This window comes from Cebus imitator, unplaced genomic scaffold, assembly GCF_001604975.1.
Source record: "Cebus imitator isolate Cc_AM_T3 unplaced genomic scaffold, Cebus_imitator-1.0 Scaffold118, whole genome shotgun sequence".
NCBI classification, from domain to species: Eukaryota; Metazoa; Chordata; class Mammalia; order Primates; family Cebidae; genus Cebus; species Cebus imitator.
Window position 1 is genome coordinate 1,232,105 of NW_016107433.1, and position 23,126 is coordinate 1,255,230.

The window sequence follows — 23,126 nt, forward strand, 5'->3', positions numbered from 1 at the left end:
GGTGGAGACGGGGTTTCACCATGTTGACCAGGATGGTCTCGATCTCTTGACCTCATGAGCCACCCGCCTCGGCCTCCCAAAGTGCTGGGATTACAGGCTTGAGCCACCGCGCCCGGCCTTTTGCCGCTCTTTTAATGATGTTCATGTACACCAAGAACTAAATTGTACTTGACCTTGCCAGAGATTCTGTCGCAAAAATGTGATTGATTAGGCAGGTGAGCCCAGGTTGGGAGTGATAGGAGTAATCTAGGCACAGTCTCAGAGTCTGATTGGGCTGAGCGTCCACAGTCTTCTGTGTCTTTCTCCAAAAAGTAAGGGTCCCTTCAGAAATTTTGGAAAAAATAAAGGAATCTTATTAGTGGAAGACCAATTCCAGCACAGATATTATTTGATTGTTGTCATTACAGTAGAGATTTTTTTTTTTTCTTTTTTGAGACAGTCTCATTCTGTTATCCAGGCTGGAGTGCAGTGGGGTGATCTTCACTCACTGAAACCTCTGCCCCCTGGGTTCAAGTGATTCTTGTGCCTCAGCCTCAGGAGTAGCTGAGACTATAGGTGCTGCCATCATGCCTGACTAACTTTTTCTTTTTCTTTTTCTTTTTTTTGAGACAGAGTCTCACTCTGTCACTCAGGCTGGAGTACAATAGCACAAGCTTGACTGACTGCAATGTCTGCCCCTTGGGTTGAAGCTATTCTCCTGTCTCAGCCTTCCAAGTATCTGGCACACCTGGCTAATTTTTGTATTTTTTAGTAGAGATGGGGTTTCATCATGTTGGCCAGGCTGGTCTTGAACTCCTGACCTCAGGTGATCTGCCTGCCTCAACCTCCCAAAGTAGGATTACAAATCCCTCTAAAAGCTGGGATTACAGGCATGAGCCACCGCACCTGGCTATGCCTGACTAGTTTTTGTATTTTTACTAGAGGTGACATTTCACCATGTTGGCCAGGCTGGTCTCCCAACTCCTGACCTCAGGTGATCCGCCTGCCTTGGCCTCCCAAAGTGCTGGGATTACAGGTGTGAGCCACCGCACCCAGCCTAGAGTTTTCAAAAACTTGAAGTGATCTGAGCTGAGATCCTGGGACTTCTGCCTCATTCTCTCTCTCTCTCTTTTTTTTGAGACAAAGTCTGTCTCTGTCACCCAGGCTAGAGTGTATTCTTGTGATTTTGGCTCACTGCAACCTCCACCTCCCAGGTTCAAGTGATTCTCATGCCTTAGCCTCCCAAGTACCTGGGGTTACAGTTGCGCACCACCACACCGGCTAATTTTTGTATTTTTAGTAGAGCTGGAGTTTCACCATGTTGGTCAGGCTGATGTGGAACTCCTGACCTCAAGCAATCTGGCTGCCTCAGCCTCCCAAAGTGCTGTGATTACAGGCATGAGCCACCACACCTGGCCTCATTATCTCTTAAAGCATGCCTGAGCCACAGAAGAGAGTTAACAAGGTCTCAAAAGAACAATTTATATTTATTATTTTGTAATCCTCAGCACATTAGCCCTTTGAAAGTTAGGAAACTGAGAATCAGAGCAATAACTTACCTAATGTCACAGCTAGTAAGTAGTGGAGGCCCTTTTGAGTTCTGCCCTTGAAAGCTGTGAAAGGGAAGATTTGAGGGGGAACTGAGCTAGTGGGTTACATGCGAGATTTTGCTTCTTGATGGTAAGGAGGGTCCCAAACTAGGCCTTTGGAGGCCTTTTTAGCCTCCATCTCTCCGTGACCCCATGGGTATCCAGAAAGCTAGCTAGAAAGGCCACAGTGGAACTCAGCTTGGGCCCTAGAGGGTGATGAATGTGGAATTTTTTCGAGTTGTTTCTGATTACTTTTATTTATTTATTTATGTTTGAGGCAGAGTCTTGCTCTGTCACCCAGGCTGGAGTGCAGTGGCATGACCTTGGCTCACTGCAACTTCCACCTCCCAGGTTCAAGTGATTCTCCTGCCTCAGCCTCCCGAGTAGCTGGGATTACAGGCGCTTGCCACCATGACCTGCTAATTTTTTTTTTTTTTTCTATTTTTAGCAGAGATGGGGTTTCAGTGGCGTGATCTCGGCTCACTGAAACCTCTGCCTCCCCAGTTCAAGCAATTCTCCTGCCTCGGCCACCTGAGTAGTTGGGACTACAGGCTTGTGCCACAACACTTGGCTAATTTTTGTATTTTTAGTAGAGACAGGGTTTCACCAAGTTGGCCAGGATGATCTCAATCTCCTGACCCAGTGATCCGCATGCCTCAGCCTCCCAAAGTGCTGGAATTACAGGCATGAGCCACCACGCCCACCCCCATATAACTTTTTAAATACAAATGGGAAGTATATTTTATTAAATAGTCTTTCTGAGCCTAGACCCATGGGACAATGAGGTATAATTGAAGAGGCTGATAGTATAAATTTGGCGACTATACTCAGTTCCCCTCTTTACAGACAGGGAAACTGAAGTGTGGCCACATTTCTCCAAGCAAGGCCCTTTTCATAGTCTTTCCAGGGCCTTGGAGTTACTTGTGCTTTTAGGACCCAACCCTGGGGTTTCCTGTGCGTTTTTCAGATTGATGCGTCATGCCTTACGTGGGAAGGACAACAGTTCCAGGGGAAAGCTGCCATTGTGGAGAAGTTGTCTGTAAGTAGGGGCGAAAGCCAGGGTGCAGGTGGCTCTTTTCCCATTCCTGGCCTTGGTTGTCCTACCTCCAACTCTCTGTCTTGCAGAGCCTTCCATTCCAGAAAATTCAGCACAGCATCACGGCGCAGGACCATCAGCCCACGCCAGATAGCTGCATCATCAGCATGGTTGTGGGCCAGCTTAAGGTAATGGTGCTGCCACAGAGGGACAGCCTTGTGCCCCTGTTTTCCCTGTGGATGTGACCTGCTTATCTAGGCACACTCAGACAAAATGACTGTCTAGTGCTGCGTAGTTCAATACACTAGGCATTAGCTACATGTAGGTTGCAATTTTTGAGTTACATTAATCAAGATTAAATAAAATTAAAACATATTTCTTTGGTTGTGCTAGCCATATAGAACATTTTTGTGACTGGAGAACATCCTATTGGCAGACACTGGTCTAGAGCCGTTATCTGGAAAAGAGAGAGGTATAGGAGCAGGATGGGACTGGGATACCAAGCTACTAGGCTCATACTCTGCCCCAAGGTCAAAGTGGACAGGCCGGCTGGGTGCTGAGAGGCAGTCCCCTACTACAGCCCTTGCTGCCAGTCAGGCTAGCTGCTGGCTCTTTACCTGCTGAGCAAAGCAGATTCCTGGAACTCCTAGTTTTCTTTTTTTTTTTTTTTTTTTTTTTGAGATGGAGTCTTGCTCTTGCTGCCCAGGCTAGAGTGCAATGGCGCAATCTCGGCTCACCAAAACCTCTGCCTCCCGAGTTCATGTGATTCTTCTGCCTCAGCCTCCCGAGTAGCTAGGGTTACAGGCGCCTGCCACCACGCCCGGCTAATTGTTTTTATTTTTTTATTTTTTAAAAATCTTACTTTTGGCCGGGCGCGGTGGCTCACGCCTGTAATCCCAGTACTTTGGGAGGCCGAGGCGGGTGGATCACGAGGTCAAGAGATCGAGACCATCCTGGTCAACATGGTGAAACCCCGTCTCTACTAAAAATACAAAAAAAATTAGCTGGGCATGGTGGCGCATGCCTGTAATCCCAGCTACTCAGGAGGCTAAGGCAGGAGAATTGCCTGAACCCAGGACGCAGAGGTTGCGGTGAGCCGAGATCGCGCCATTGCACTCCAGCCTGGGTAACAAGAGCGAAACTAAGTCTCAAAAAAAAAAATATATATATCTTATTTTTTCTCTTTATTTCATTAATTTTTTTATTTTTATTTTTTTCCTTTTTCCCCTGCCCCCAATTTTTTGTATTTTTAGTAGAGGTGGTTTTGCAGTGTTGGCCAGGCTGGTCTTGAACTCCTGACATCAGGTGATCCACCTGCCTTGGCCTCCCAAAGTGCTGGTATTGTAGGGGTGAGCCACCATGCCCGGCCTGGAACTCCTATTTCTCTTTGCATTTTCCTTTTCCCTTCTCAAATCCTGTTATTCTCAAAGACTTTCTGTGGTCCCTCAGATACCCCAAGAACTCTCCAAGCACCTGTTGTGTTTCAGCGTATTAAAGCCAGATTCTGTTTTCAAAAAGCTCCTTCTTCCCAAAAAAAAAAGCAGGACAAATTGGCTGCCTCTCAGCCTGGCCTTGTGTCTCATGATAACATGGTCACATGCTCACTCTCTCTAGGCTAGCTGGGGCACGGCTTCCTGAGTCCAGAATGGGTGTGTAGGTGGTCCTGTAGGGCTCTGCGGTGGACGCAGACACCTGCCTTCTGGCCTGGACTTTCCTTTCAGTTTCTCCTGCCTGTCCAAGATGTCCTGCTCAGAGCCTGTGCCTTAACAGGCACAGAATTCAGGAGGTCTCTGTAGGGAGCTCAGAGCCCACTTTCTCAGGCTGGGGTAGTAAGCACTGCTCCTTCCCACCTGGCTTCAGTTTCTTTCTGGTGATTCTCTCCAAATCGGAGCTCCGAAACAACTGATTTGTTTCCTTGCTGAGGATAACTCCCAGAAAGCAGGTGATTGTTAGAGTCAGTGCTGGTTAGCTAGGCCTGTTTTAACTAGGCTTCATTCTGGATTTCTGAGTTTAGCTTCGGGTTTCTTGCCTTTTTTTTTTTTTTTTTTCCATTGAAAATACTGTTTATTACATGACAGGAAACATCATCGGATGGTGAACCTATGTTTCCAAGATTGTTTGCAGTTCTTTTGATACTCTAAGTTATTTGGTAAATACTATGGGATTTGTTTCAGAATTGTGATCACTTGTGCCCAAAGATACGTGCTTGGAGGCATATGCATCCTCTGCTCTTTGCTATAGCTAAGGGTGAATTATTGTGTAGTTTAAGCACACATAGCAGTAGGTGTGGTTGACTGTTGGCCTTCATGTGCCCAGGGCATTGCTTCGTACATTATATCAATTCACATTCACAAGTACCCCTTGGCTATACTGGGATTTGAGTTCAGGACAGTAGGGCCTGATCCCAAAGTCCACAGTTTTTTGCTCTGTTCCCCTACTACTGAACTCTCTTCCTGTTCCTTGATTCCCTTACTGAATCCTCTTCTCTTCTCTCTCTTTACAGGCGGATGAAGACCCCATCATGGGGTTCCACCAGATGTTCCTATTAAAGAACATCAATGATGCTTGGGTTTGCACCAATGACATGTTCAGGCTTGCCCTGCACAACTTCGGCTGACCTTTTCTCAGCCAGGCACTCACGCTGTTTCCTCCTCCCTCCTCTTCCCAGTACTATTCCCACTCCTCCAGATGCTCCAAATATCATGCACAAATGAGCAGGGCCGCGGCGGGAGTGGGCGCAGTGCGCTGCTGCCACCAAGGTGTTGTGCATGATGTTTGGATGCTAGACTAGTTGCATCTGACGGGAGAAGTTTGTGTTGTACCAGCGCATGCCTTGGAAAGACTTAAGTAATGCAAAAGGTTGTCCTTTTTTTTTTTTTAATCTACTGACAAGTTGCTCTAGTAACCCAAAGACGTGAAGGAGAAAGCAGCTGCCTCACCGCCCAGACGTTGATTTGTTCAGATGTTTCAATGCCTCATGATACAATAAAACCACAAAAATTTTCTTAACAGTTTAAATTGTTTTAATGAGTTTACTAGTTGGCTGGGCATCAAAAGCCACCTTGACCCATTGTCTCTTTCATGTCTCACCCTCCCACTTCGGCCCCAACTCTGAATACCTGTTGCAGCGAGAAACTGCTAAAGCAGCACTCCCAGCTAGCCTCTCAGAAGCCCTGCAGGGCAGTTCCTCCCACCCCGCAGGGCAACTGGTCATGGGAAAGCAGGCAGGGAGAGCTCAGGTCTGGCCTGAAGCTTCTTGCACTGAAGCCTGTGCAGTCAGTTCTGATACCTCCTGTGACTTCTGCTCTGGGTAGGTTCAGGGCTCTAGCAGCAAGAGAGATGATCCTGAGTCCTGTTGAAGCTGGAGAGGCCCTCTGGGCTGAGGTCCCAGCAATATGAAGGGAGAGGCCTGCTATATCCCCAGGAGGATCAGGATCATATCCAGGTTGCCCCACATACACCAAGCCAGGCAGAAGGCAGTTCAGCTCCTGTCCCACCAGCTTTGGATATCATTATGCAAAGGCCAGTACCCAGCAGAGCCAGCCTCCACTGCCCACAGAGCCAGGCCCAGTTGGGTTGGAGTATAGGTCAGGAGCTGTGGAAGGAGGCAGTCTGGGTGTGAGAGACTCATGCCTTAGAGTCCTCAACCCTCAGACCTCTGCAGGGACATTGCAGGCCTCTCTTACTTCCTTCCTCAGCATACAGACTTCATGCTCTCTTCAAATCCCAGGAAGTCTTAGGTATTAGGGCAGTTTCTGTTTCTCTCTTTTGGGGACAAAGGCCTTGCCTAGTATAAATCTAGCCCCTCAGCCCACAGACCTCTGGAGGGTATAAACTGAGTGGCAATGTAGCAACCATAGGCTAGAACCAAACCCAGGATTTGGGTCAGTGCCCTGTTAGGGGTTTTAGGATTGGTAAGAATACCACAGCTAAATCTGACCTGTAAAAGGATAGCCTTCCCCTCTTCCACTATGGGTGGAGGCTAAGGACCTCCTCAAATCCCAAAGGTTGCCTGGCAACACTGGGCACAGGGCTGGATGGTGTGCTGTTTGAGAGGACAGCATGCTCAGGAGATTTCAGGGAATAATCTCTAGGCTGGTGTGTATTTGGAGAAGTGGGGGTGGGGAAGAGCTAGGTACCTGCTGCCTCAAACCACCCTGTATAAAATCTGCAATACAGCTTCTTCATGTACCTGTGCCTGAACTGTCTGCAATAAAAAGGAATTTGTAAACTGTGGTTTCTTTCTTCCAACCTGAGGGTGTCAGGTGGGACAAGGGGGTGCTGGGGGACAGTAGGGAACAATGACTATTGTGGTGGGACCATCTCCCCTACTCTTGCAACTCCTGGGTTTTATGGCCTCGACTGTCGCCTCAGGCCTTGAGTTATTACGACCCATTCCCCGAAGGGAACCTGAGGCTCCTGCCAATTCAGCTTATTCTGGGAGTCTGAGGGACCTTAGCACGGGCGGCTGAGTTGACCCCATCCTAGAACCATCAGAGTCCACGCTCTGGGAGTGGGCAGGGACCAGGCGGCTTCTGAGTAGAGTAGGGCTCTGGGTGGCCCAATGCGTGGACGCTTACCTCAGCCCTGCGGAACTTCTCTGACCCCTCGGGTACAGGGGCGGGGCCGCAGAAGGGGACGGGCTGCGGGAGGGCTTTAGGCGTCCGCCCCAAGCCCGGAACCTTTCTTCTCTGGCCCTGGCAGGTTCCGGGAGCCTCGGCTTGTGGGGGCCGGAAGTGGAGGCGGTTGGTGGGGTTGGCGGGGCTGAGGGACGCTGCGCGGGCGGCGGTTTGAGAACTGAGGGTGGACTGAGTGTAGCGACCGGCGTCCGACTGTCTCGCCCTGTCGCGGCTGGGCGAGGGTGGGTGGTGCGCGGCGGCGGCGGAACGAGCGCGGTGCGGGCGGGGCGCCCACCGCTGGGCCCATGGCCTCCTGCGCGAGCATCGACATCGAGGACGCCACGCAGCACCTGCGAGACATCCTCAAGCTGGACCGGCCTGCGGGCGGTGAGCGAGGGTTGCGGGGGTGGGCCCCAGACAAGCTGACAAAAGGGCGGCGAGAGTCTGAACCGCCCTTGGAGCCCACAGCTCCTTTAGGACCAGCTCTGTATCCTCTCAGCGGGTAAGGGTGGACGGAGGCCAGAGTTCCTTCACTGCCCCCCTCGAAGGGCGCAGACCCCTGGGTGTGACCCCTCCCTATCCTGTCCTCAGGCTGTTCTGCCTTGTCCTTCAGCATGTCAGTTGAAGGTGAGGCCCCTTCTCTGAATCCTCTAGGCCCCTGTGGTTTCCTGGCCTCGAGGTCTCTAGTGTTCCTAGGACCGGCCTGGCGTCTCTTCGCTTTCGCCATGGTTCAGAGAGGCCTTGTCTGGGCTCCGTGTATGGAATTCTGGGCCTAGGCTTAATCGCGGTGCTGAAGAGCCGCCAGTCCCCCTCCATAACTTGCCCTTCCCTCTGGAATAGACTCCAGGCCTCCCGTTCTGAAACTGATTTCCAGGAGGAAGGTGTCCAGACTCAGTTCCATGTTCTTTCTGGGATGAAGGCAAATCACAGACCGCACCACCCTGACTGAATTAGGCTACAAATATCTGCAAGCCCTAATTGGTTTCCATTCATTCATGTTTCACTTTAGCTCTTAGTGATACTTAAGAACTAGTCTTGCTCCCAAGATCCCCCAAGACACAGAGAGCTAACAGGGTTGTAATATACTGTTGTCATTGAAAGAAAGGAGTGTCTTGATACTGTGATGGGCATGGGATGGGTGGAGGCTGATGAATGCAGAGTGCAGGTCTGAGAGGGGAGACTGGGCTAGGTCTTGTAATGTGAACAAGGGCTTGGGTGTCAGGAAAGGCACTCAAGGCACCTATGTAGAAGCCATTTATTACAAAGAGGAAATAACGTATGCAGGCACTAGTTTACTGACAGGTTTGGGAATCTCTGAAGTGGCTGGTGATGGTGGTGTGGGTGTACAGTGGAGAACTGATGTTTCCTCAGATGTTGCTTTTACACCTGCGGGGAGGCCCAGACTGGCTGCTTCTGGAAGGAACTGGTGCTCAGTAAGGGTGGACTCAACTAATGTTTACTTTCAGAAAATCCATCTGCTGCCTGAGACCACTGGGCCCTTTGCCCCAGGCCTGGAGTGTGTGCCTTCTTTACTCATGAGTCGGGCGTGGACCTCTCCTGCTGCTCAGCAGTTGCAGACTACACTCCGCAGAGATTTGGTAGAGCCTGGGATGGCCAAACATGTACAGCCTGGGCCTTGTTTTTGGTTGTCCTCATGGTAGCCTTCATGGAAGGGAGAGTGGTCAGCTTGTCCCTGAGCAGCTAAAGTGGCTGTGATCCGAATGAAGTGGCCTGGATGCTTTCCTTATAACTCCTTTGTTTACTGATTGGCACTTGATTCCCTTGTTTGCCAAGGAGCTCTTTCTTGTCTCCTCTCACTGGAGGACCAGGTCTGAACTCAGACTATTGAGGGCCAGGCGCAGTGTCTCACGCCTGTAATACCAGCACTTTGGGAGGCTGAGGTGGGTGGGTTGCTTGAGCCCAGGGGTTCAAGACTAGCCTGGCCAACATGGTAAAACCTTGTCTCTACTGAAAATATAAAAATTATGTGAGCTGTAATGCCAGCTACTTGGGAGGCTGATGCAGGAGAATCGCTTGAATCCAGAAGGTGGAGGTTACAGTGAGCTGAGATGCGCCACTGCACTCCAGCCTGGGTGACAAAGCAAGACTCAGCCTCGGGAAAAAAAAAAAAAAAAAAAAAAAAAAAAAACAAGGAAAAAAAAAAAAAAAAAAAAAAAGAACTAAAAGACTGGAAACTTTCTATGTTCCTGAATGTGGAGCCCTAGGCTCTTGCCACCTGGGGGTTTTGGAAATGGTGTCTAAGCCTATGAGCCTGTTTGAAACCCAGCCAGTTGCAAAGAACTGAAATGCTATCTTTTCTGATGCCATACTCTGCCCTATAGTTTCTCTCCTTTTGGTCTAGCTCCTTTATGTCTCTACCTCCTGAGTTTTCTTACCCAAACTAGCTGCTTCTGAGCCATTTCTGTATGGGGCAGCCCCTCACATGCCTTAGGAGTCCATCTTCTCTCCAGACCCTGACACTACGTTGGTCTAGGCCTTGCTCTTTCTCACCCAGATTCTCAACCATTCTGCATGCTACCTTAGAATAATCATCCCACTGGCCAGAACTGACCGCATCACCTTCCCCTTTGAAACTCTTTGTGGTTCTTATGGCCCACAGGCAGAGTCTAAGTGCCACAGCATCATACCTGAGGCCTCTACAGCTTTGTTTTCCCTCCATCCTTGCTGTGTTTGTGTGTTCCGGCCACACTGACTACTCTGTGAAGTCTTTCCTGACCCTTGCTGTGCCCTCACTCAGGGTCCACAGAGTTATCCTGTACTGACCCGGGCCTAAGTATGAACTGGCCTCAAAGGGTCTTTGATGACTTGTACCCCTCCCCCAGGTAGAATAGCCTCATGCTTATCCTTGGTCCCGCATACATCAGTGTTTATGGAATGAGAGTTGGATACAGGGCCCCCTCCTCATGGACATGTTTTGCTCAGTTGAGTGTTCCTAGAGCACCTCATAGTTCTGGAAGGAAACTGCAAGAGGAGAGGTTTGTGGGCAGGTCGAGCAACCTTATCAGAGTGACATTCTCTGTCCCCAGGCCCCAGTGCAGAGAGCCCACGGCCATCCAGTGCCTACAATGGGGACCTCAATGGGCTTCTGGTCCCAGACCCCCTCTGCTCAGGTGATGGTACCTCAACAAACAAGACTGGTCTTCGGACCATGCCACCCGTTAGCCTGCAAGAGAAGCAGGTCATGTGAGTATCTAGAAGACAACAGTGGTGGTGATGGTATGTTTCGGGTGTCTGCTAGCTAATGGCATGAGATGGGTGAGTGGGGCCACCAGCCTCTGCTGCTCCCTCTCTAGATGACCTGGGGTGGAGCTTGAGCTTGTACTATGATGAGAGGCAAAGACAAGCTCAAGGGTTTGGCCTGGATATCTGGTTTAAATTGAAAGTAGGCTCATTTCCAAGGAAGGGGCTGAGCAAGGGGTTCTGTGGGTCTGGAGCTAGGGACCAGACAAAGCTGAGCATTGGACTAGATACTTTCACCAGGCTGGCTATGTCTTTGCTTCCAACCCTGCCCATTGAGCCTCTTTGGGTGAACAAGAGACAAAGTTTTTGCACTGTACCCCACAGCTGTCTCTTAGGAGATGATAGCTCTACATGCATTGGGATTTTGGCTAAGGAGGTGGAGATTGTGGCCAGCAGTGACTCTAGCATTTCAAGCAAGGCCCGGGGAAGCAACAAGGTAGGTACTAGGATGCTGTGGCATATATAATATATGGGGACACACCCAGTCTCTCTGGTCTCCCTCATACTACCAGTTCCTGTAGGGACCACCTTGACAGTTTTCCAGTTTCAGGAAACCAGGGCTGGATGCCAAGCCTCTGTGGGAGTCTGGCTCCAGGAAGTAACAGTGGGTAGCCGGACTTCCACCTGTGTCCTCTCCCATCCCCAGGGATGCTGGGGACCACCTAGGTTTTGGGGAAGTTACCCCAGCCCTCAGCTTCCATGACTTTTCTCACCCTGGGTTCTCAGGTGAAAATTCAGCCTGTCGCCAAGTATGACTGGGAACAGAAGTACTATTATGGCAACCTGATTGCTGTGTCTAACTCCTTCTTGGCCTATGCCATTCGGGGTGAGTAAGGACAGTGGGGAGGAGGGAATGTTCTGCTGGATGTCCCATAGAGCCAGCTCCATCAGGCTACTCAGGCCTTAGGGGTACAATGGAAGATTTGTCCATGCCGCCTCTTGGGGAGCTGGGTGGGAAAACCAAGCTTGAGACTATGGTGGTGGCAAGGAGACAGGCCGGGGCAGCGTTTCTCTGCTGTTGCCTGAGCCTGGATATGCACTCATGGTCCACTGCTCTCCTGATTCTAGCTGCCAACAATGGCTCCGCCATGGTGCGGGTGATCAGTGTCAGCACTTCAGAGCGGATCTTGCTCAAGGGCTTCACAGGCAGTGTGGCTGATCTGGCTTTCGCGCACCTCAACTCTCCACAGCTGGCCTGCCTGGATGAGGCAGGCAACCTGTTCGTGTGGCGCTTGGCTCTGGTTAATAGCAAAATTCAGTATCCATTCCTTGGTGTGGGGTAGTGGGACTGAAGAAGGGTGGGCGGAGCTGGGGCTGTCATGCCTCTTCATCCACTTATCTAGCCCTTAACACCCTGCTCAGAGAAGAGATCTTGGTCCATATCCGGCAGCCAGAGGGCACGCCACTGAACCACTTCCGCAGGATCATCTGGTGTCCCTTCATCCCTGAGGAGAGTGAGGACTGCTGTGAAGAGAGCAGCCCGACAGTGGCCCTGTTGCATGAAGACCGGGTAAGGGGGCTGGCATGGTGAGGAGGTGCCAGAGAAGCCATAGTGTAGGCATGGGCTGTACATTCACCTCCCTGTGTCTTCCAGGCTGAAGTGTGGGACCTGGACATGCTCCGCTCCAGCCACAGCACCTGGCCTGTGGATGTCAGCCAGATCAAGCAGGGCTTCATTGTGGTAAAAGGTCATAGCACGGTAAGCCTGTGACTGCCTGCCTCCCCTGCCCTCCCCTCTTCCTCATATCCATCCTCTGCTCCCTATATCCACAGCTGCCCAGGCAGCTTTGCTGGCACTCTGCCCATGGGGACTCTGAGCTCAAAGTGGCTCTCGCCTGTGCAGCTTTCTCCATACCTAGCGGCACCCTGCAGGTCTGGCCTTCTCTAGGGACCCTATTCATTCAGTCAGTCACACAAGCATGCCAGTCCAACTGTGAGTCAGCCCAGCTCATTACCATCCTCACTTGAGAGGGGCTCGTTCACACCTCTAGTCAATAAAGTTTTTTGGGTTCTTCCTAGTGCCTCAGTGAAGGAGCCCTCTCCCCTGATGGGACTGTGCTGGCTACTGCGAGCCATGATGGCTATGTCAAGTTCTGGCAGATCTACATTGAGGGACAAGATGAGCCAAGGTAAGGCAGGGCCTGAGGGACCAGGATCCCCCTCAGGTAGCAGACCAGACTGCTCACTTAAGCCCCTCATCTGCCTACCTACAGGTGTCTGCATGAGTGGAAGCCTCATGATGGGCGGCCCCTCTCCTGCCTCCTGTTCTGTGACAACCATAAGAAACAAGACCCTGAGTGAGTGAGTGGGCAGCCAAGTGGCGGGTGGGCTGGTCCATGGCTCCCAGCAGGGGCCCAGCCAGCCACTCAGTGCTTTTTTGTCTTGCAGTGTCCCTTTCTGGAGGTTCCTTATTACTGGTGCTGACCAGAACCGGGAGCTAAAGATGTGGTGCACAGTGTCCTGGACCTGCCTGCAGACTATTCGGTTAGCAAGGGCTGGGAGGCTGGGGAACTGGGCAGGGGCAGCAGGATTGGGAATATGGGTTCCTGGAGTTCTTAGCCTCATTCACTCTGCTTTGTGGCTCCCTAGCTTCTCCCCAGATATCTTTAGCTCAGTGAGTGTGCCCCCTAGCCTCAAGGTTTGCTTGGATCTCTCAGCAGAATATCTGATTCTCAGTGATGTGCAACGGAAGGTAGGCTACCATGGGGTACCCTGGGCAGAGCTGGGATTATAGGGGATGGTGGAGGGCAGGGGGTACATCCGCAGCCCTTAGCCTCTGAGGTCAGTTAGGAATGTGCTGCCTGTGCAGGTCCTCTATGTGATGGAGCTGCTACAGAACCAGGAGGAGGGCCGTGCCTACTTCAGCTCCATCTCGGAGTTCCTGCTCACCCACCCTGTGCTAAGCTTCGGTATCCAGGCTGTAAGTCGTTGCCGGCTGCGGCACACTGAGGTGCTGCCCGCTGAGGAGGAGAATGACAGCCTGGGTGCTGGTAAGCTGCCTCAGGGTGAGAGCTATGTGTCCATATCCTAGGGGGTTGTGGAGGCAGAGAGAGGCCCAGGGGCTTAATCATCCACACTGTTCTTTCAGATGGTACCCACGGAGCTGGTGCCATGGAGTCTGCGGCTGGTGTGCTCATCAAGCTCTTTTGTGTGCATACTAAGTGAGTGTTTGGGGATGCCCACCAGTGCCTTGTCTGTGTCTGTCTCCTCTTTACTGACCCTGGCCCTTGGAGCACTCTGTTCTCCTTCTCTTCCTGCAGGGCACTGCAAGATGTTCAGATTCGCTTCCAGCCACAGCTGAACCCTGACGTAGTGGCCCCGCTCCCCATGCACACTGCCCACGAGGACTTTAGTGAGTGGAGTGTGAGAGGGAGGTAGGGTAAGTTGGACTGACCAAGGTCTGAGATCTGACTCAAGTGGCAACTTGCCCTGCAGCATTTGGAGAGTCTCGGCCTGAACTGGGCTCTGAGGGCCTGGGGTCAGCCCCTCACGGCTCCCAGCCTGACCTCCGACGAATCGTGGAGCTGCCTGCACCTGCCGACTTCCTCAGTCTGAGTAGTGAGACCAAGCCCAAGTTGATGACACCTGATGCCTTCATGACACCTAGCACCTCTCTGCAGCAGGTACTCTCCCAGGGTAGGGGGACCTGTGAATGCCCCAGCCAGAGGCCACAGCTCTCATTCTCTGCATCTCCCCAGATCACTGCCTCTCCCAGCAGCAGCAGCAGTGGTAGCAGCAGCAGCAGCAGCAGTAGCAGCAGCTCCCTTACAGCTGTGTCTGCCATGAGCAGCACCTCAGCTGTGGACCCCTCCTTGGCCAGGTGAGGCAAGGGTCAGAGATGGAGGATGGCAGGGGCTGGTGCCAGGTGATGCCAAGCTCTGGCTGCTGACACCTCAGTCTTCCCCCACCAGGCCACCTGAGGAGCTGACCTTGAGCCCCAAGCTGCAGCTGGATGGCAGCCTGGCAATGAGCAGCAGTGGCAGCCTGCAGGCAAGCCCACGTGGCCTCCTGCCCAGCCTGCTCCCAGCCCCAGCTGACAAACTGACTCCCAAGGGGCCGGGCCAGGTATGTGAATGGGTGTGTGTGAAGTGTGGGCAGCAGGTGGGTGGCAGCAGGAAAGGTGGGTGGTGGGCTTCTCCCAGCCCTCTGCTGCTGGTCCTGCTCTTCTCTACGTAGTCCATGTTTCCCTTAGGTCATCTCATCATCCTATGTTTCCTGGAAGGTTTCTCCTCAGCCTCCCTGTCCCCACTTCCTCTTCTGGGCTATGGCCCCGTTTTTGACTATCCCCACTTCCCTGCTGCCCTGTCTCTCATTACTACTAATACTAGTGCCTCATCTCTGTGTCCCCCATCCCTGCCTCACCTGTCACTTAAGCCCCCATCTTTGGCCCACCTTAGGTGCCTACTGCTGCCTCTGCACTGTCCTTGGAGCTGCAGGAAGTGGAGCCCCTGGGGCTCCCCCAAGCCTCCCCCAGCCGTACCCGCTCTCCTGATGTCATCTCCTCAGCTTCCACTGCCCTGTCCCAGGACATCCCTGAGATTGCGTCTGAGGCCCTGTCCCGTGGCTTTGGCTCCTCTGCACCAGAGGGCCTTGAGCCAGACAGTATGGCTTCAGCTGCCTCAGCATTGCACCTACTGTCCCCACGGCCCCGGCCAGGGCCCGAGCTCGGCCCCCAGCTTGGCCTTGAAGGAGGCCCTGGGAACGGAGAGCGGCATAATACCCCCTCCCTCCTGGAGGCAGCCTTGACCCAGGAGGCCTCAACCCCTGATGGTCAGGTTTGGCCCACGGCACCTGACATTACTCGTGAGACCTGCAGCACTCTTGCAGAAAGGTGAGGAGCTTGGGAGGAGAAAAGTATGCTAGCTAGGAGGAGGCTTTAGGAGGGGCTTCAGATAGAATCATCCACTGCTGAGTCAGCCTGTCCCCCAGCCCCAGGAATGGCCTTCAGGAAAAGCACAAGAGCCTGGCCTTCCACCGACCACCATATCATCTGCTGCAGCAACGTGACAGCCAGGATACCAGTGCTGAGCAAAGGTGGATGCCACCCTATGCCATTGCCCTCATGGTGGGGGTGGGCAGCAAGTGGGCAGGGGCTTACCCCTCCTTCCCCTTCCCATAGTGATCACGATGATGAGGTGGCCAGCCTCGCCTCTGCTTCAGGAGGCTTTGGCACCAAAGTTCCTGCTCCACGGCTACCTTCCAAGGACTGGAAGACCAAGGGATCCCCTCGAGCCTCACCCAAGCTCAAGAGGAAAAGCAAGAAGGATGATGGGTAGGGAGGAGTCCTAGGGAGAGGGGAGGGTGGTCTCCAGGCTTCCTGATGTAGCCTGAGGTGCTTCTCGCCTGTGGCAGGGATGCGGCCATGGGATCCCGGCTCACAGAGCACCAGGTAAGTGAATGAGCGCACTTTGTACTCATGGTAATTTCACCCTGTGAGGATGGGGAAGGGCTCTGGGCCATTCCCTGGTCTGGTTTGTGGGGATGGGTGGGGCAGGCATCATGTGACTCTCAGTGCTACTGGTAGGTGGCAGAGCCCCCTGAGGACTGGCCAACGCTAATTTGGCAACAGCAGAGAGAGCTGGCAGAGCTGCAGCACAGCCAAGAAGAGCTGCTGCAGCGTCTGTGTACCCAACTTGAAGGTCTGCAGAACACCGTCACAGGCCACGTAGAACGTGCCCTTGAGACTCGGCACGAGCAGGAGCGTATCCTTGAGGCTGGTAGCACAACATGGCATAGGGATGGGGGCAGCATTCTTGGCCTGGGAAGGAGTACACAACCTGCTCCAGGCCTGTTCCTTAGCTATGGCGCAGAGCGGCGGCTGGAGCGAGCACTGGCTGAGGGGCAGCAGCGGGGAGGGCAGCTGCAGGAGCAGCTGACACAACAGTTGTCCCAGGCACTGTCTTCAGCTGTAGCTGGGCGGCTAGAGCGCAGCTTACGGGATGAGATCAAGAAGACAGTCCCTCCATGTGAGTTTTGCATACAGACTCTCTTTGGGTGGTTCAGGTGGGAGTAGGGGTACCTGTCAAGTTACTCCTGGCTCCACCTTCTCCTATTCCCCTCTCCCAGGTGTCTCAAGGAGTCTGGAGCCTGTGGCAGGCCAACTGAGCAACTCAGTAGCCACCAAGCTCACAGCTGTGGAGGGCAGCATGAAAGAGAACATCTCTAAGCTGCTCAAGTCCAAGGTGCTATAGGGCCCAAGATGTGGGTGGAGGTGGTGGTTTTGGCCTAGTCAGGCCAGGCTGTGCTCAGGCTTTCAACTTGGCCCCTCCTTCTAATTCCAGAACTTGACTGATGCTATTGCCCGAGCAGCTGCAGACACATTACAGGGGCCGATGCAGGCTGCCTACCGAGAAGCCTTCCAGAGTGTGGTGCTGCCGGCCTTTGAGAAGAGCTGCCAGGCCATGTTCCAACAAATCAATGATAGCTTCCGGGTGGGGACACAGGAATGTGAGTGGAGTCATATGGCCCAAGGTGGGAACGACTATCCTCCGCTTTCTTACTGTTCCTCTTATACTCCCTGTGGTCACCCCTCAGACTTGCAGCAGCTAGAAAGCCACATGAAGAGCCGGAAGGCACGGGAACAGGAGGCCAGGGAGCCTGTGCTGGCCCAGCTGCGGGGCCTGGTCAGCACACTGCAGAGTGCCACCGAGCAGATGGCAGCCACTGTGGCCAGCAGTGTTCGGGCTGAGGTGCAGCACCAGCTGCACGTGGCTGTGGGCAGGTGTGTGGGCAGGGTGGTGGTTTTGAGGAAGGCCAGATTGGGCTCCCTGTCCACTTCACCTCACTCACTTACCTTTGCAGCTTGCAGGAGTCCATTTTAGCACAGGTACAACGCATTGTTAAGGGTGAGGTGAGTGTGGCGCTCAAGGAGCAGCAGGCTGCTGTCACCTCCAGCATCATGCAGGCCATGCGTTCAGCTGCTGGCACACCTGTCCCGTCTGCCCACCTTGACTGCCAGGCCCAGCAAGCCCATATCCTCCAGCTGCTGCAGCAGGGCCATCTCAATCAGGCCTTCCAGCAGGTACGATAGGTGTTAGGTCCTGGTAAGGGTCATGTGTCTCTTGACAAGGCCCACACATCATACATTCCACTCCACCGACCAGGCTTTGTACCTTCTGGCCCCAGCAGAGTGTTCTTGGTTCCCCTTGGCCTCCAGGCCATTGTCCCTGCTGCTTCCTCTTCCTGGACCCCTTTCTGCCCACCTAGCCCACCTTGCTTTACAGCTATCCTTCTCAGGAACCATTTCTTGATCCCCTAGGGTAACTACATGGCCCTACAGGTCTCTCTCTGGGCCCCTCTGGAGCTCTCACTAGCCTACCCTGTGGTCATCTGCCCCCAGGCCACACAGTTCAGACAAGCAGACATTCCATCCTGATGTTCACTGTGAATGCTGCTGCTTTTTTCTCCTCCAGGCCCTAACAGCTGCTGACCTGAGCCTAGTGCTGTATGTGTGTGAAACTGTGGACCCAGCACAGGTTTTTGGGCAGCCACCCTGCCCGCTCTCCCAGCCTGTGCTCCTTTCCCTCATTCAGCAGCTGGCATCTGACCTTGGCACTCGAACTGACCTCAAGCTCAGGTAAGTGTGGGCAATCAGGGACAGGGAGATGAGCTGTGGGGTGGGGTCTTGGGAGGGGGCAGTTTGAAGCTGACACCCACTTATGCCTGAATCTCCTCCCTAATTTTCTTCACCAATCCCCTCTGCCCTCTCACCCCAGGGGTTCCCTCTGGGCGTCGGTGCCACTAGGGGGCGCTCCCATCTGCTGGCACCCACCTGTAGCCTGTTCTTTCCCTGCTATCCCCAGCTACCTGGAAGAGGCCGTGATGCACCTGGACCACAGTGACCCCATCACTCGGGACCACATGGGCTCTGTTATGGCCCAGGTGCGCCAAAAGCTTTTTCAGTTCCTGCAGGCTGAGCCACACAACTCACTTGGCAAAGCAGCCCGGCGTCTCAGCCTCATGCTGCATGGCCTTGTGACCCCTAGCCTCCCTTAGCTGCCAAGCCTGCCTTGCCCAGGGGTGGGATGGCACTGAAGGCCAGCAAACAGGCCTAGGTTGAGGCAGAGTTGTGGCTGGCTTTTACTTGCTCAGGCCCCCATCTCTGGGGTGTTTGGGGGTCAGGGAGCAGGGAGCACTGGCTGTGGTCTACAGGGTGTGGTAGTCAGCAGGTTTAGGCTGGGCCCAGGGCAGGTATTGAGCCTTCTTGGGTTCTGCCATGCCTGGAGCATGACTGCGAGATTGTGACACCACTTGAGTGGAATTTTCCATGTTCCTTTTTACCTCTGATTTGGATCTTTTTGTTTTTGAAAAACATTGAGAAATTCAATTAAATATGCTTTTGGAATAAAATGAAGTATGTGTGTGCTTTTGGTCTGTCTTCGGTGTGACTCTCATAACTGCCCTCTGTCCCCTGCCCTTCTCTTCCCCATGGAGCTCTGTATAGGCCCAGCCCTTTGGCTGGATTACCTACTCATCTACTCCATCTGTCTTCCCAGATTTACCTTCTCCTTCTTTCTATGGGGTGAGGGTCCAGGGGCCTGCTCAGCACCATCCTGTGCCCCTGGGAATTTCTGCTCTCATGAGGTTCCTTTGCTCCTTTACCAATCTGAGTATTGGAGGCGGAGCCACCGGCTGGCTTCGGAGCCCCACCCCCGGCTCCCATCCAATCACCGTCCCTTCCTCCGGGGGGCTGGGTAGACGGGCTATACTCCTAGCAGCTAGCTCCCGCACTAGGCTCTCAGCCAGGGATGATGCGCCGCTGCCGCTGCTGCCGCCGCTGCCAGCAACCACCCCGTGCCCTGAGGCCGCTGCTGTTGCTGCCCCTCGGTGAGTGTGGGCGTCCGGGGCCCAGGCCACACTTCCTCTCGCCCAGCCAGGTCAGGCCGGGTATAGGGTGTGTGGGAACGCTGGGCGCCAGGGTGGAGAAGAGTTGCAAGGGCTCCAGGAAGGTGTGCTGGTGACTTCAGGACAGAAAGTCAGAGGCACAAACAGCTCCAGTTATGGGAGAAGGACTCCAAAATTTGCATCCCCTCTTCTGATAAAGGGAGCCATGCCAAAAGCAGGACTTATAGACCAGCCCTAGGATCCCTAAGTCCTTTCTGAGGGTCTGGCCTGGATCCCAATACCTCTTTATCCTGCCCTGTCTCTCCAAAAAATACCTATCTTTGGAGAGAGTTCGCAGAGCCAAGCAAAGCTTGTCTAAATTGCAGAGAGATGCACCTGTTCCTGGTTCTGGTCCTCCGGATCCCCCTCCCCTCCACCCTGTCTTAACTCCTTCACATGGACCCTTCTCACCTCACCTGGGGCCCCAGAAGCTCAGAGGAAGAGCTGACTTGGGGGACATAATACTCCCTCCCCCTGTACAAATCCCAGTGCGGTTCCTAACCTTGAAGAGGGCCTGGGTAGGTTAGGCCCAGACTTGCCCTTTAGTTCCCTGGGGCACCGTTTTCCCACTGAGTCATCCCCAGAGTGCTCCCAGGTAAACAAGCCCCTGGGGGCTGGGGGATGGGCCTGGCTCATCCTATCTACTGGTCTACCCTCTCATCCCACCCCTGCCCCACTTCTAGTCCTTGTACCTCCCCTGGCAGCAGCTGCAGCAGGCCCAAACCGCTGTGACACCATATACCAGGGCTTTGCCGAGTGTCTCATCCGCCTGGGGGACGGCATGGGCCGCGGAGGCGAGCTGGAGACCATCTGCAGGTACTGGCGCGTGCAAGGCAGTGGCCCAACCTGTGCCACCATCGGGGACTGACCTTTTATTTCCCAAGCCGGAGTCTCTTTGCCTCACCTAATCCCCCTAATCCTACTCCCTTAACAGGTCTTGGAATGACTTCCATGCCTGTGCCTCTCAGGTCCTGTCAGGCTGTCCGGAGGAGGCAGCTGCAGTGTGGGAGTCACTACAGCAAGAAGCTCGCCGGGCCCCCCACCCGAATAACTTGCACACGCTGTGCGGCGCCCCAGTGCGTGTTCAGGAGCGCGGCACAGGCTCCGAAACCAACCAGGAGACACTGAGGGCAACAGCGCCTGCACTCCCCATGGTCCCTGCACCCCTGCTGCTGGTGGCTGCTCTAGCCCTGGCTTACTTCCTGGGGCTTCTGTCCTAACCTGTCAGGTCAGGTGGCAGTGCCCAGGCCTCCAGCCTTGCTCTGGCAGTGGTTGTCCAGGCTCTGCAGAGCGCAGCAGGGTTTTTCATTAAAGGTATTTATATTTGTACTAAGCTCCTTCCTTTCTCCCAGCTGTGGCCTTGCTTGGCTGGGGCTGGAGACTCCCAGAAACTGATCCTCAGCTTGGATGGGATGGGCGGGGCTGAGGGCCACCACAGGGGACTCAATCTTCTTATAAACACTCATTTCCCAGTGGCAGCCCAAAGCTTTCCATTTCGTGCAGGTCCCAAGAGCTCCTCCGGTGGAGACTGGAGATCTGCCAGAATGCATAGTCTTCCTGTACCATCCTGTGCTGGCTGGGGTTGGGAGGGTGGGGTCTCAGCCCTGCACTCCTAGCACTGCCTACCCCTTCTATCCTGGCCCCTGGGGGCCAGGTCCGAGGGGTTGAGTACCCTTGATCCCAGCTCTACCCCCTCCCCAGCTTCCTGCTCCTGACCATCTCACCTCCTCCTCCCTCTGCCTGTCACTTCAGCCTTCAAGGGACAGCACAGACTATGTGCTCAGTGCCTTCCTCTGGGTTTCTGGTCTATCTAAAGGAGGCCTGTTCTAGAAGGTGGGGAGCCTCTGTTGAAGTCCGCATTCAAGCCCCTGATGTGACCTGAAGTGGCAAAAACTGGAGTCACCATAAGGGTTCCTCTGGCCTCTGCTCTCCCCACAAGCTTGTTCATTGAGAAGAGGTAGGCAGTGTGCGGTCAAAACAATCGCAGAAGGCTTTCTGGAAGCCATGTAATGAGAGCATGTGGTGTGTGAGGAGCCCCGCTTCATACAGGTGGAAAGGAAGAGCAAAATCAGCATAGGCAGAACCGAGGAAGGAGGAGGCCTTCTAGGGGTGGGGCCCTCTTCTGATCAGCCTTCTCCCACCACTGCCAGGATCCTATTCCAAGCCATCACGCACAGTTTCAGCGACACTGTCTTAGTCTCCTCATCGACTTCTATTATCGCTCCCTCCGCTTTATTCTTTTTTTTTTTTTTCTTGAGATGGAGTCTCATTCTTGTCTGCCAGGCTGGAATGCAGTGGCGTGATCTTGGCTCACTGCAACCTCCACCTCCCGGGTTCAAGCAATTCTCCTGCCTCAGCCTCCCTAGTAGCTGGGATTACAGGTGCCTGCCATCACGCCTGGCTAATTTTGTATTTTTAGTAGAGACAGGTTTTGCCATATTGGCCAAGCTGGTCTCGAACTCCTGACCACGGGTGATCCAACCCCTTTGCCCTCCCAAAGTGATGGGATTGCAGGCATGAGCCACCATGTTTGGCCTTATTCCTTACTTTCTAAATTGAAAAACTCAGCCAGGCACTGTGGCTCATGCTTACAGTGTCACCTCCTCCAGGAACTATTCCTTAACCCTGACTACAAGCTGAAATCAGAAGGCTCCTCTAGTTCTACACAGTTCCTGGATTCTCTTCTGCCTCAAGCTAGTGATAGCACTAGCTTGTTATTGTCTAGTTACAGGTCAGAATTCCCCACTGTGGACTCCCCAAGGGCAGGAAGTCCTTTTTGTCAGAATCCTCATTGTGTCTCTAGCATCCAGCCTAGGACTGGATATAAAGGGTGCACTTGTGGGAGGGTGTGGAATGAAAGTCCATCACGGTTAGCTGGGCATGGTGGCACGTGCCTGTAATCCCAGCTACTAAGGAGGCTGAGGCAGGAGAATTGCGTGAACCCAGGAGGCGGAGGTTGCGGTGAGCCGAGATCGCGCCATTGCACTCCAGCCTGGGTAACAAGAGCAAAACTCCGTCTCAAAAAAAAAAGAAAGTCCATCACGGGTAGTGCTATAGTCAGCAAGAGCTTGGACTGAGAATGACCCAGTGTGGAGGTGTGTCATCTTTGGGTGGCACCTTCACCTTGGGCATACTGCTGGGAAGATGGTGCTGGGGCTATATACCCCAGAAGTCTTCCAGAGCTGGTATTGGGTGACCAGGAGCAGGGGCCTGGCTGTTCTGGCCAACCATCAGGGAGATTACCATCCTCCTGCTGTGACCTACTTTTCCCCTGGTTTTTGCTCCCTAAGGCCCTACTCTTCTATGGAATAGAGGGGGGCTTAGGGAGGGGGAAAAGAATCTGCTTTCTGGCCAGGCGCTTAAGGGCTTTGTGCGTTTTATCCTAGAGCTGGGGGAGAGGGGTGGGCTGATAGCCATGCTAGCTGGGCCCTGGGCACAGCTGCCCAGGCCAGAGTATCATGGTGATTGTGTTTCTCACATTTGCAGCACTGTGGACAAGGAGTAGCTTATTGTTCTGAGAGAGCCTGGGGGATGGATGTCCTGGGCCCAGTCCCCTCTCCATTCATATATCTCTTCACCTCAGGGCCTCCCTCTTGCTCTTCTCCGGAGCCCAGACCAGCACCTGAACATAGTAAGGGTTCAATAAATATTTGTTAATTAGCTGAATATCTGTAAAATAGGAATGTTGTGTGGATTTCTGAGTGCCATCACCCTGGAATTCACATTACTTTTAACGTTCACAACTTTTTTTTTTTTTTT

The 23,126-nt window shown here is 53.4% G+C and overlaps 3 protein-coding genes across 10 annotated transcripts in view; all 3 read left to right on the top strand.

Moving 5' to 3' along the window:
* Positions 1–6,835, top strand: part of NUTF2 (nuclear transport factor 2) — a 25,108-nt gene extending 18,273 nt beyond the window's left edge. For all 3 annotated transcript variants that reach the window (XM_017539429.2, XM_017539431.2, XM_017539430.2), the window contains 3 exons: positions 2,536–2,607; positions 2,694–2,792; positions 5,108–6,835. In XM_017539429.2, the coding sequence (XP_017394918.1) occupies positions 2,536–2,607; positions 2,694–2,792; positions 5,108–5,221 (285 nt within the window). In that variant the 3' untranslated portion in view covers positions 5,222–6,835. The remainder of the gene's footprint in view (positions 1–2,535; positions 2,608–2,693; positions 2,793–5,107) is intronic.
* Positions 6,836–7,292: 457 nt separating this feature from the next.
* EDC4 (enhancer of mRNA decapping 4) lies at positions 7,293–18,837 on the top strand. Of its 4 annotated transcripts, none has more exons than XM_017539411.2 (29): positions 7,293–7,610; positions 10,271–10,427; positions 10,809–10,920; positions 11,211–11,310; positions 11,553–11,742; positions 11,847–11,994; positions 12,079–12,183; positions 12,504–12,613; positions 12,698–12,781; positions 12,873–12,968; positions 13,074–13,176; positions 13,294–13,474; positions 13,573–13,645; positions 13,745–13,836; positions 13,920–14,107; positions 14,183–14,304; positions 14,396–14,549; positions 14,882–15,315; positions 15,402–15,518; positions 15,604–15,756; positions 15,837–15,873; positions 16,009–16,186; positions 16,295–16,450; positions 16,551–16,666; positions 16,766–16,931; positions 17,019–17,205; positions 17,286–17,505; positions 17,897–18,060; positions 18,287–18,837. In XM_017539411.2, exons 1-29 carry the CDS (start codon positions 7,529–7,531, stop codon positions 18,477–18,479), a joined length of 4,218 nt encoding a protein of 1,405 aa, XP_017394900.1. In that variant the 5' UTR covers positions 7,293–7,528; the 3' UTR covers positions 18,480–18,837. The 4 variants fall into 4 exon arrangements, with proteins under 4 accessions (XP_017394900.1, XP_017394898.1, XP_017394899.1 ...); XM_017539412.2 differs by having other exon boundaries at positions 7,317–7,610; positions 15,414–15,518; positions 18,287–18,833; XM_017539409.2 differs by having other exon boundaries at positions 13,920–14,304.
* Positions 18,838–18,962: 125 nt separating this feature from the next.
* NRN1L (neuritin 1 like) lies at positions 18,963–20,696 on the top strand. Of its 3 annotated transcripts, none has more exons than XM_017539426.2 (3): positions 18,963–19,310; positions 20,051–20,189; positions 20,302–20,696. In XM_017539426.2, exons 1-3 carry the CDS (start codon positions 19,232–19,234, stop codon positions 20,585–20,587), a joined length of 504 nt encoding a protein of 167 aa, XP_017394915.1. In that variant the 5' UTR covers positions 18,963–19,231; the 3' UTR covers positions 20,588–20,696. The 3 variants fall into 3 exon arrangements, with proteins under 3 accessions (XP_017394915.1, XP_017394916.1, XP_017394917.1); XM_017539427.2 differs by having other exon boundaries at positions 20,051–20,183; XM_017539428.2 differs by having other exon boundaries at positions 20,072–20,189.
* Positions 20,697–23,126: the final 2,430 nt, after the last annotated feature.